General features: G+C 42.0%; 1 protein-coding gene across 1 annotated transcript in view; it reads right to left on the reverse strand.

The window, feature by feature from the left end:
- arap2 (ArfGAP with RhoGAP domain, ankyrin repeat and PH domain 2) overlaps positions 1 to 12,972 on the reverse strand; it is a 129,108-nt gene that overhangs the window by 55,120 nt on the left and 61,016 nt on the right. Inside the window, exons 13-15 of the mRNA XM_030431865.1 lie at positions 12,684 to 12,769; positions 12,294 to 12,476; positions 6,896 to 7,070 (exon numbers count right to left, since the gene is read on the reverse strand). Coding sequence (XP_030287725.1) covers positions 6,896 to 7,070; positions 12,294 to 12,476; positions 12,684 to 12,769 — 444 coding nt within the window. The remainder of the gene's footprint in view (positions 1 to 6,895; positions 7,071 to 12,293; positions 12,477 to 12,683; positions 12,770 to 12,972) is intronic.

The raw sequence follows: 12,972 nt of genomic DNA on the forward strand, positions 1-12,972 counted from the left end.
GTCATTTTGAGAAGAAGCGGAATGATGTCAACAGTAAGAGGCATGGCTGTTTAGCTTGGTTTTTACAAGATGACGGCCTCCTGGGTGGAGCGAAGAGCCGCCATAAAACCCAATTTACATGTTTGGTTTGCTCTGTTTACAGTTTCCGCATTAGCTGATGCTTTTATCCACAGATTTACAGTGGAAGAGCTGGCAGGGGTTCATTGTCTTACTGCAAGACACAGATTGTTTAAGACAGAAATCAAACATTTACAACCTGAAAGCCCTCATTTGTAGATTTTTTATGAGTTTAAGGTCTTACATATAGTTCTAATGGCAAAAGTTTTGTTGGTAGAGAAGTATGACAATGCCAGGGGAATAATAGCACTACCTTCCTCCAGTGTCTGCATTAAAACACATTCGGAATCCTACACATGGCTGGCTTAAAGCTGCAATATTACTATGAATGTATAAGGTGTTGTTTCAGCCCATTCTGCACTTCCTTAGCTGCACTTAGCTTTTTAGTATATTTTAGCTAATTGTTTTGGCCCACGACTTTACTGTTTTATTTCACTGCTTCTATCAGCCTTATTTCTAAGCACACCATAGAGCTGCTCTAGCTCAAAATGTCTGATAAACTCACTGTATGCTACCTGCAATACCCCCCTTAGCTAGCTAGCTAGTATAGTAGGTAGCGTATTTCAACAGCAGGACCGTGCCCCAGGGACTAGGAACCTTTAAAAGAACATGAAACTGTAGGGGCCGGAGTCAAAATTAAGTTCTGGGGACCTTATGTGACCCCTCTACCCCCTGCATGGGGGTAGTTCTTTTCAAAAGTACAAGAACTTTGGGGGTGGGGCTTGCAGTGCTGAACATTTCTGCTTGGTTGAGTACTTTTATGTCTGCCACCATTTAATAAAATCTGCCTGACCATTCAGGTTTTTTTGTTCATTGTGCTTTGACACACAAAAATGGAGTTACAGATGAAGGCATACACAACTGAACTGACAAAGTAGTTGCTGTATAGTCTAATGGACTGTTTACATACAGACTAAGTGGATCTTCAGATCGCAGTGGCAATGCAGGAAAAAAAGGAAAATCTTAGTTCCTTAATAAGTACACCCTGGGAATAAAAGTTGCTGGTACTTTGAGTGGAAGCTTTGTTATTTAGTTGCTTCCTCAAATGATATGAACACAGCCTTTGCTTTGTCATACGCCAGCAGTCTAACTTGCCTAATCTCTGCGCGAACTGGTTGAAGAAATGTTTTAGTTCCTTGAAAAGTAGTTCCTAAAAGCTGCAGGTACCTTGAGTGGAGGTGTGACTACAGAGGAGGTGTAAGCAGATAGAGATATCTAGCTCTCTATAACAGAGGTGCAATAATATGTCAGTGTTTTGATAACATCAGTCAGTGTATAGATCGATTGGTTGATCATAATATCTTTGTTGATGGGTACAATTTTTTGTCATGTGACCTATCCTACATATGATTACCAGCCACTGTTGAAGGTCCATTTCAAAACATGGCAGATGGAGCTCAGACGTTATTGTCGCAAACCTGCGGCACTTAACAACCAATTACCAGCTTGTCTTTCCAATTAAGCCAAGGTCCAGTGGCACCAGCACAGGGAGTGACATGTCCGGAAACTTGTTTTTTTTTAGTGTTAATAAAGTGTTCGTTGTCCAAACTGGTCCTCTGTGTCATCCATTTAAGCCACAGATGTTACTGCAACACTGGCAACACCATTGGCGCTTGATACCTGCTAAATTAGCAAGCAAGATGTGGGAAATTATGAAACATTTGGGGATTTATAATGCTCATTTTGGTGTTAAGAGAATTTCCGCTCACAGCCTCAGTCCATCAGCTGATCCTTTTATCGCGAATGACTTCCAATTTAGTGTCGAGGCTTTGAGGAGACGCTGATTATTGCAAGGATTTCAAACCCACAACTGCCCACTTAGAGTTCATGTTTCTTTAACCACTAAGGCAGTAAATTAGCATTCAGCAGTGGTATCAACACAGATCAAAGTACAGCATCTACAGTGTTTGGTGTCTGATGGCATATTCATCACCATGTTCACACTGGCAAGTGACAGGCCAGACACTGGTGACAGCTTGGTTAAACATGAGTTGTGCCAAAATGGATTATCTTGAAGAGTATTTGCATTTGGCAGTGTGTGTTCATTTTTTTTAAATGAAGCGTAAACGGTACCAAAATATATTTTCTTTGACACTGTCTGCTTGCCACAACTTGAAAATGGAAAATCATTGATCTCGAGAGATTAAAAACGTGTTTGGGACTGGTAATGAAAACAAAACTTGAGAAGGTACCTGATACTACACATTTTGATTTCATTTGTATTCATGTGGCCTGTGCAGCCTCTTGGGTGGTACATATGGGAACACACTGGATGTAACAAATGATAAGTAACCCAAAAATGTACAAGAAACCGCTGCAGCGGAGGCTCTGACTGCAAGGGATAGATCCATCATTGAAGCTGTCCTCGGGGGTCCCTGAAATGCAAAGAGACACCGCCTCAGAGAGCTGCCATTGGCTTTTTTTTTTAAGATATAATGAAATCTGGGATGGGGATATGTAAATTAACGTGCTCCTACGATATCCCAGGGTTCTCTGGGGCGAGCAGGTGTGGGCGGGAGCGCGAGGTCCGTCGAGGCCCCCACATGCATGCACTCATATACGAAGAGAGAAGGAGCTAATGAAGTGGCAATGCTCTGCCATGAGTGGATGTCCTAACGCCAGAGCTACAAATGAGCCACCGTGGAGGGAAGGGACGGCGGAGGGGTTCTGGGAGAAGCAGGCTGACAGCTTTGTTTTGATACACTATATCCAGGGGAAATGGAGGGTTTCTTCCCATTTTTATTTTTACAAACTAGGAGCGCGAGTCATACTGTGAACAGACGAGGCGGCAATGTTTTCTTCACACTTAGAGACACTCCAATTTAGACTTTACTTGTTAGGACTGAGGATTGTTCCGCGTGTCTGACAATTGTTTATTGCTGGCTTATCCCAGTCTCTCACCAGGGGGGATAATGAATTTGGTAAAGAACCATGTTTGTCTTCATTTCATTCAATATACTTCTGTTTTAGAGCACCATGTGGTTAGCTGAATGAAGGCCTGAAGTGCATCCTTGTTGTGATGGTTTACGAAATAAAATATAGGAAGGACTGCTTAGCCTGTAATTCCATGAGTAGACCCTGCTGCAAGCGAATGACAAACCTATAACTCTTCCTATATTACCTTGGATGCGTGCAGCCATTGTTAACCGTAATTCGAGGTTGATGTTTTCTAAAACTCCAAAAAAGGACTCTGAACTCTGTTTTGTCCTCGATATTGGCTGCCATGTGACCTCCTTTCATTCTTTCCTCTATCTTCCCTCCGACAAAACCGCGCCACACAGTCGGGATTGGTGTCATATGGGTATTGAATTGTTCCCAGACATAACGCTGCACACAACAAGTGAAAGAGTTCAATTTTTGTTTAATCAAAATTTTCACTCGTCTTTTTTCTGCAGACTCCGGGGGCCGCTCGCAAACAAAGACAATGCAGACAGCACTTTTCCCACAGCTTTGTGTGAAGTGACAATGTGTCCAGTGGTAGCAAAATGTCAAATAGGGAATTTGGACAGTGTTTTGTGTGGAGCATTAATCTTCTCAGCACACCATGATGGTTTATGTCTTCAGTGTGGTTTCAGAAAATATATTTATGGATGCATCTATTTATGTTGCTTTACAACCCGCTTTTTCCCTGCTAGAAAGGTTACAGTGGCTCTGAGAAGCAGCACAGCCTCATCTTTGTTCTGTATTTTTCATTGTTGACTAAATATGAACATACAAATATGGGCGCTTGTCTACAAAGCAAAACGGAAATCATCAGGCATTAGGCTTGAAAATGAACATTGTAGGACTTATATATCACTAAACCGTATAATATATAATGTTACAACATCCTACATAACATTTAATTGAATAATTGTATAATATCCACACATGGCAATTACAATATGGTTAGAGCTAGGGAAAGGTTGTGGTTATGGTGAATTGACTGGCTGACTATTGACCGATTATTCGTTTGACTGGTTAAAGAATAAGCAATATTCTATATTTTGGTTATCATTGACATATTCATTTAAAAGAGCATAACCTACAGTGCCTTGGTCCGACCTGCAATACTTTCAGGGAGGTTCTAACCCATCATTTTCTCTAGAAAATATAAGTCTTTAAAAGTAGTTAAAAAAATTCTGACTTACCAGAATAGTAAAATGTACTGTATCTGCAAACTTGTGTGAATTAGGTTTTTACGTAACTCTACAGGCAGACAGAACAGTGATACTGTATTACTGAATATTAAGTATTTACAGTGATATTATTACTTTCCCAAGAAATAAGTTGTGTAGGGGGCTACAATTTTCAAACAGGTGGGGGAGATCACGTCCGCTACTTGCCAAAAAGCTGAGGGATGGAGGATAAGGGTTAGAGGTATGCTCTCAACAGCTGGAACTAGGGTCATCATTTTGAGTTTGAATGTGCAGACTTTGTGTGAGCAGCAAAATCTGTATATATCAATACAATATGAAGGTTACTTACTGCATTTGAAATGGCGGCACAGCAATGTGTAACTGGACTTAAGCACAGATCATGGTTGTGGCAGACAAGCTATAAAAAAGCTAACTGCTGGGTATATTATATATATACAAATGTTGATACTTGCCCAACACTGATTCATGTACAACAGAATTGTCAAATATTAAAGTACTTCCACACAATCCTCAGTGTTGCATGTGATCCTGGGTTAACATCTTGTTTCACATATAGGAATAGCTCCCTTGTGGCCACTCTGCCACACAGTCTCTACTTTCAAAGAGCTGCACTAACTCTTGTCCCTGAGACAAGATCTCCTCTGCAGCCAAGAACACTAGAAATATGTCAGTGGCATTTGGGCTTTCAGTCACCTCCCTGACCTAGGTCCTTCTTACCTGCAGTAGTTGGTGTGTTAAAGTTGGACATCCACCTCTACAGGAAGAGTCTGGTTAGCTCCAGATTTGTCTGTTCGTTAATGATGAAGCCGTGCAACTTCCAGACATATAATGAGCATATAGAGAGTGCCTGTATGCTACACATTTTAGATGGACAATAGCACACACTTGAATGTGTGTGTGTCTGTTTGTCAGTCTGGATGTGTGTCTTCTTGCGCACCTCCAAGTAATGGGGCATTCACCATGGCGACCAGGTGACCCATGCTAGCAATTAGGAGTCCCTAACAGGCTCGGTGGCGGCGGGTGTGCACAGATGCAGCGCATACATTATGTAAAAACAGTTCCCGAGAAAGTCTCCCCACGGCCCCAGCCGACGGCCCCTCTCGCTCCTTTAATCTAATACATTCTTATCATCAGCCCTGCGTGGAACGGCACAAACAAAACACACCCGTCACGAGGAAGCCACAGAACACAGCACATCTGTGCCGGGGCCTGCGACGCCAGGAACACGAGGTGGGTAAAACAAAGCAACATTAGGTGAGCGTCAGAGAAAGACACAAAGCCTTCATTTTCTATTCATGGCAGCGGAGAAAAAAAACTCCCACCGTGCTACTATAAACATGGCGGCACAGCGGTGAATATGACTTTTAAACATGATTGGCTTGTTAAAAGTGTAAAGATACTGGGCTGAATGCAGGCGGGCGGGCGCCGGCGGTCGTAAAAGTCCAACTCGCACACCTAGTTTAAAGGCCTTTTCACAGATTTATGTGAGCGAGTCAGCTCTTTTTTAAGTCTGACTGGGAATATAGTTATTCTGTTTCATGGCTACCGTCTCTGGCACCTCACCTGGGTTGAGCACCGGCCATAGAAAGTTTGGTGAAGTCTAGCTGGAACTCTTCTCCCTTTCATTATTGAATAAAAGATATGATCGATAATTGTGGGGTCTGTTTTAATACCTTGACACAAGTAAGAGGCTAATTAAACACAGAGTTTGTCCACTCATCACTAACATCAGCATTCCAAAGACCAGAAGCATTACGCTAGCTAACAAGCCTACATTTACGTTCCGTACAGGACCGACACAGCCACTGTGAAGGAATGAAATGCCACTCTATCACAGTTTAAGGTAACATCAGCATGCCTGTCCCGCTCTACATTTGGTTTAAGGAAATGTATTCTAAATTTAAAAGGCCAAACTCATTAACCAAGATAGATTTACGTTTACCTGTAATCAGAGTTTCACAAAAAGTAAGGGCATTCCATGTTCATCTTTAGTAATAAGCTTTAATATAATTCTATCTTTTCTGGCGGGTATATTTTTCAGTTTCAGAGTGTTTACGGTTTAACTTGATGGGGGGTTGGGGTGTTAACATATTAGATGTGACAGACATTTCGTGTCATATTTGTTGTTGTCGGTTGTGTGCTGCTACTGGATGTGTAATGTTCTAATAATCGTTCTATCTATCTATTGTTCTATCTATTGTTCTATCGTTCTGTCTATCTATCGTTCTATCGTATCAGTGTTATGTTAACAAGACTATTTAAATTGCATGATCATATATTTACAATACTGTACCATGACATGAAAAGAAAAATCTGCTTATTTCCATTGGTATGAAATTAGAGACTAAAGGCAGTAAAGCTAACTAGCACTGACCTGAAATAAAAGAATGTCTTCTACACGAAGCATCAAGTGGTGAGGTTGCTAGTGTTTTGGCAGGGGACCTGTTAGTTTTAGCCTCAGCCTTTACTATCATTCATATAAACATCAAGTGCAGACCTAAAGCTGTTAGCGTGAGCTGGAAATTAAGTGGTAAATGCATCACTGTTATGACTGTAGACTGCATATGTGCCATGCAGGAAGATAAAACCATGGCAGCTTGGGGGGGGGGGGGGGGGGGGGGGGGCTCGTAGTTGCTTACCCGAGAGTTTGTTCTGGTGCAGGAACTCCATCTGTAGCCTCTGACCAGCACGCTGGGCCAAGAGATAGGGGGTGGAGACGGTCGGGTCCCCGGTGGCGCACATAACATCTGCCCCGCTGAACACCAGCGCCATGGTCTGCAGCACATCAGGCAGCACCACAGCTGCACACAGCGCCTGAACACACATAGGAAGGGATCAAAGAGCACATGAAGAGTTTCTCTCTGCCTCTCGCCTGGTCTACTACGGGTCCCACGAGGTCTCAGTACCATCTCTAAAATTCATCAATAATATATGTGTGGGACAACACTGTATTTGTAACTTCAATGTATTTCTAAGCTGCAAAACTACACCTGTCACTTAACATTCCCTGCTGTGACACAGTAATAAAAAGACTGAATGGGTGCATTCGCAGCTCATTGCGTTTCTAAGTAGCCTTCTATAGCTGGATTAAAAACCTTTAAACATTTCACATTGCAGACAATGAGCCTGTGAAAATCCCTACAAAAAAGCAAGTACAGTCTCACTTCCTGGAGCAGAAGGAGTAGCTTGTGCGGCTCTGTGTGTCTACGCGCATACGGCAGGTTGATAAAGGACAAAGAGTCTATAAAGCGGCGTCAGAAAAACCATATAAAGTTTAGAATTGAGTTTCGCCCGCTGATCTCAAAAGAGAAGTTAAAATAAGATCAAACTTTAATACTCCCAGTGGGAATCATTAAATCTATAATGCCGGTGAAGTAAAAAAAAAAAAAAAAAGGAATATAGCAAATAAGAACAGGACAAATGGGCCATATTAAATATAATGAAACTAACAATTTGGAGGAAGAGAAATGTGGGAACAAAGGCATGAATAACAATGAACTGAGCAAATAACAACAGCAGAGCAGACTGAGGCAGAGGGATATGCATGGAGGAAAGGCACTGCTTGAAAAACACACCCAGTATGCAAGATACACACAATACAAACCTGACAAAGATGACAGGCAATACAAAGTACAACTCTGATATGACAATTTAAATAAATGAAGGGTGTAAATTAGCCTGTACTGCGGACGATTTAACAACGATTGATCAGTTTGTCAATCGTCAGCTTAGAAAAACTTGAGATAAAATTGAATTAAGAAGGTTCGACTTAGACTGAAATGCGTTAATGCCTGCAGGTACAATAGTTAATAACAAGAAATACTAATTAGCATGAGAAGACAATATCCAACACCAGATGATGCAGGGAGATAAACATCTACAAGCATCTGTGTTAACATTTTGCGGGTGTCAACGAGCCATTTCTTTGTTTTGTTTTGGCGTCACTCTGAAACAAATTATATGATGGGGACTCTCTAATTGATTCTGGTTGTGAATTCCATTGATTCTCTCTCAGCAATTTTTCTGAGTGGGATTGATCGGTGGTCCTCGGCAACGCTCGCTAAAGGACGACATCACTTCTCCTCGATGCCAATGAAAAAACATCGATATGAGCTGAGACTTTTAAATCTTATTTTCAACTTTAAGAGCCGCTTCACAAGATTAGGCAACTCCCGAGAGACTGCGCGTCTGTCTCTGAATGCACGAGAAGGGCAAGACATCCCGACTTTAAGCCTAAAACGAGGGAACTTAAAGGGTAACTCCAACATTTTTTACAAATTTTCTTCCTGAGTACTCCTGCATACATGGGGGGGGGGGGGAAGATATAATATGGCGTTTTGTGTCTCGAGAGGAACTGAATATAATCTGATACATTGCCTTCAGTGATGTCAATTAGTAGCTGAGTTGCATTGTGGGTAATGTAGTTGGCAGGTTTTAAAAAGGGAAGAATAATGTGTATAATAAAAAAAAGGCGATATCTCCGCGTTAGGAGATAGGAGTGCAATGCCATACAAGTGGACTTCTTTTAAAAACCTGGAGCCTGGCGTTTCCCATAATGCAAAGTGAGTGACATCACTATCAGATTCATGTAGCTTCCCTCTGGAGCCACAAAAACAAAAACCCACAAATATGCATTAGTACTCCCCTTTAAGACCTGTGAACACAATGTAATGCGGAAATTGGTGGAGTTACCCTTTAAAGGCACTCTTTAGAAGTTTGGCACTAAAACAAACTCTTCCTCTGATAAATACAAGATGCTGGCTTCCTACTTTAATAGGAGCAGAAAACCATACTCACAGTACAGTATATATGTAGTTTCAAGACTTGCAGACATGCATTGCTAGAACTATTCACCTGTTCCGTGCTGCGTGCCGGCTAAGAGAAGCAGCATAAAAGGCTGCGAAGAATACAGTCTGACTGAGGAAAATGTTTTTTTCTCTCTCTGGCTGTCTCTTCCCATCAGTCCAGTCAATTGATGTGACATTGTGCACGATGACCCGCAACAAAGTGGATCAACAGAGGAGTCGAGTGGCAAATAGCGGAATTTCAACGAGCAACCTCTCCTTTCATTGGACTCGGACCCAGTCAGTAAGCCGCATCGATCCGCCGCGAAACAAGCGAGATCCGTCTGGGAGGGAGACAGAGTGAGGCTGCGCATATACACACAGGCAAAGTACACACACAAACAAATACCTGTCAATATAACCTGCCCACCCACACAAAGGACCTGCACTGAGATAAAGATATTTAAGTGTGTGTGTGTCCCAGGCACACATTCATGGATTTCTATCTGTGTGCACAGAAATATCTATAACTTCAACAGAAAAAAACATAAAGAATAAATATGTCATAAGTTATTTCACTCGCCGTCTGTGTCTCTCACATGCTCACACACAAGACGGGGTCAGATTAAGGCAAAACAGTCCCATGCAACCTGGCCTTATTCCGCATCGTCTCTGGAAATGACCTTCCGTGTCATAGCAATTACCGCAGCCACTAGAGGGTTTATGTGTGTGTGAGAGTGTGTGCGTAATGATATAAGAAGGTCCTTTGACACTCCCCCCCCCCCACGCCCCCCTCTAGGTCATGTGGCCTGCGGAGACTCCGTGGAGGTCACTGGGATATGAGCTTCTAATGGGGAACATGGGACTAAGAAACGGAGGAGAGCGGGATAGAGATAGAGAGAGGCGCAAAAGGGAAGGAACCCGGACGTCGAACGAAAACATCCTTGCAGAATAAGCGCGTCGCAGATGAGATTATTTAAGAGAAATATTGATGCCGTCAGGTATAAATCACTTCACTGCCTTTATATTCCCATTCCATTACTCGAATTGACACTTTAAACTGTAATTTACTGCATGTGTTGAGTGAGTTTCATGACCGCTGGGCCCATAAAACTTGTTAAAAGGCCATTGCGTGATTTCAAAATTGCATGAATGTCAATGAGGAAAATTGCCAGTATTATTGTCTTTGTTCCAGAGAAGACTCCCGGAGGAATGGGTTTTTATATAGCTTTTATTTTTCCGTATTCATACTTGCGTTACAGTAAGTAAGTGTGACACAGAACTGGAACAACGTGTCCAATGAGATTAGACTCAGTGTCCTTGTTTATGTTAAAAATACTTTTTTTATGCAGTTTTTTTATAGGTTGCTTGTGATTTATCACTTTATGTTAAGATAAGTGGAAGTGTTTTAAAAGAGTTTTCTTTTCATATTTAGACACACACACACAAGTTGAGTCACGGTGTGTATGAATGTTCCATGACACGTTGATCCCTATCAAATCTGTTGAGCCCCTTTTATAAAGGCAGGCTAGACAGAGAGAAAGCAAACACAGCCACCCACCTCTGCCTTTCTCCTCTTTCCTCCTTTCTCACTCTCTTTCCTTGCATGCACACACACACACACACACACACACACACACACACGCACCGCACACCTCCACCGGCCAAACCCTTTTAGGCAGCCACACTCTCTATATGTCACACCACCCTGCAAAAAAGAAAAAAAAAAAAAAAACTCCCACTGTAACAGCAAATTCACACATCTTCAGTGGAGCAGCACACATGTTCACACGCGTGTACACACTCCCACATATACACACACACACAAACGCCAAAGCAAAGCAAAGCAAAGCCGCAATAAAACCAACTCAAGCGTTTCTGTTGTGGATCCTAATCCACTTTTCCACTTAGCCAGCTAGTATATCTCTTCCCTAACTCGCCCCCCCTCCCCATCATTCTCTCTTTCTCTCTACATCTCCATCCCTCTCTTTCCGCCCAGGAAAACAATACAAGGGGGCTGATCTGCGTAAGTGCTGATGCAGGTGGAAACTTTGCTCCGTGCTGCGTGCTTTTAAGACCCTCTCTTTAAGAAGAAGCCAAAAACAGGCGATTTTTTTCTTTTTCTTGCCAGAGCAATAAAACTCTAAACCACAAACTGGCAGAGCAGGCCTCAGCACCAACCTGCTTACTCTTGAAATCAATAAGACTTCCCCTTTGGCATTTTTACTTTTTTTAACTTACAGTGCCGTTTTACTGGTGGTCAAAAGGTCACGAAAATATGAGCGTTTTCAGGGCCAGTGGATTTGACTAATGGAGAATGCCATGTCCCATGCTTCTAAGTTCAGATGAAAACATTGTAGGTGCCCACTTATCAGTGCATCATTGGCGAACTTCTGTTGCACTTTGGCCTGACCTAAAAGAAACATAGTTAGGTAACTGGAGAAATAAAAAAAACACATTCAAGGTCTAGAAAGGATTCATTTATTAATATTTTTTCCTGTTCACACTATGAAGCTAGGAGGAAAAAACCCTGCTGATGCTGGCTAAAATCGGCTAGTACATCTAAAGACATTGCTGGTTGTTTGCTTTAACATAACATCATGTTAGCATAGACGGCTAGCAGGACGTAGCTTTCTAAAAATTGCTGAAAATCATCAGACAATCTTAAGATACGCAGGTTTCCTGATTGCTAACCAATGTTATGCTAGGAAAGACTGCTAGCTGGACGTACCTAATTCTGTTTAAAATCTCAGGCAAGCTAGTACATTTTAAGATAAGCTTGTTATTTGTTGCGAGCCAATTTTATGCGAGTGAAGACTGCTAGCAGGACTTAGCTAACTCTGTTTAAAATTTCAGGCAAGCTAGTGCATTTTAAGATAAGCTTGTTAATGGTTATTAGCCAATCTTATGCTACTAAAGACTGCTAGCAAGACTAAGTTAACTGTTTAAAATTCCTGGCAATTCCGGTACATTTTAAGATATTCTTGTCATTTGTTGTTAGCCAATTTTATGCTACCAAAAACTGCTAGCAGGACATGGCTAACTCTGGTAAAATCACCTGACATCCAGTACATTTTGAGATAGGCTTGTTGTTTGTCGCTCCCAAATGTTATGCGAGCGAAGACCGCTGCTTGTATATAGAATATAGTTATAAGTGAGGCATGTAGTTACACAATTACTGACCAAGAAGGTATACTCAAAGACCAAAACAAGATAGAAAGCATCCATTTTGAGTTTATTATAAAAGCTGTACCTGGTTGAGCTGCTCCAGGTCATCAAAGCCCTCCAGGACCCTCCGGTACTTCCTCTCCCTGTACTTCCTGCGGATGAAGGTGGCGCGCTGCTCTGCCGAAGCACCACAGTGGATTTCCTCCTCCAAGGGAAGATTGGCGGCCCAGAAGTTATTAGCATTTTTGTTCCCAACTTCAAGGAAGAACTGATGGGTTAAAGAACAAAGAGAGGGGCAAAGAACAGGTGAGAGTAATTTTGTAGAGCTATTAGCAGGATGCTGTCAACATCTGCCAAAGCCCAGACGGGCATTAACACTTGTTGCTTACTTTTTCAGATGACGGTGTAATACATCAAAACAACTTGAGAATGTGTGTCGCTCTGACTTCTAAGAAAAACAGCATACAGTATGTACCTCCACCAGTGCATTGCTCCAGATACTGCTGTCCAACTTCAAGCTCCGCACTTTGGAAATACTCGGCCCAAGGGAGCGGTGCTGGCCTGGTACACAGGAAGACAGAGACATCAACTTGAGCTCAGAGAAACCTGCTCAATCCACACAAACCTCAGCCTTAAGAAACCTTTCTCAATTAGATATACCGGTATATAAAGAGCTGCATTGTCGTCAGGCTACGCTTTTTGTTCCTGAAAGTTTATGTGAAAAAATTGAAAATTAATGGTTACATATTTGCACACAACATCAC

This window comes from Sparus aurata, chromosome 10 (genome assembly GCF_900880675.1).
Source record: "Sparus aurata chromosome 10, fSpaAur1.1, whole genome shotgun sequence".
In the NCBI taxonomy this organism is placed as follows: Eukaryota; Metazoa; Chordata; class Actinopteri; order Spariformes; family Sparidae; genus Sparus; species Sparus aurata.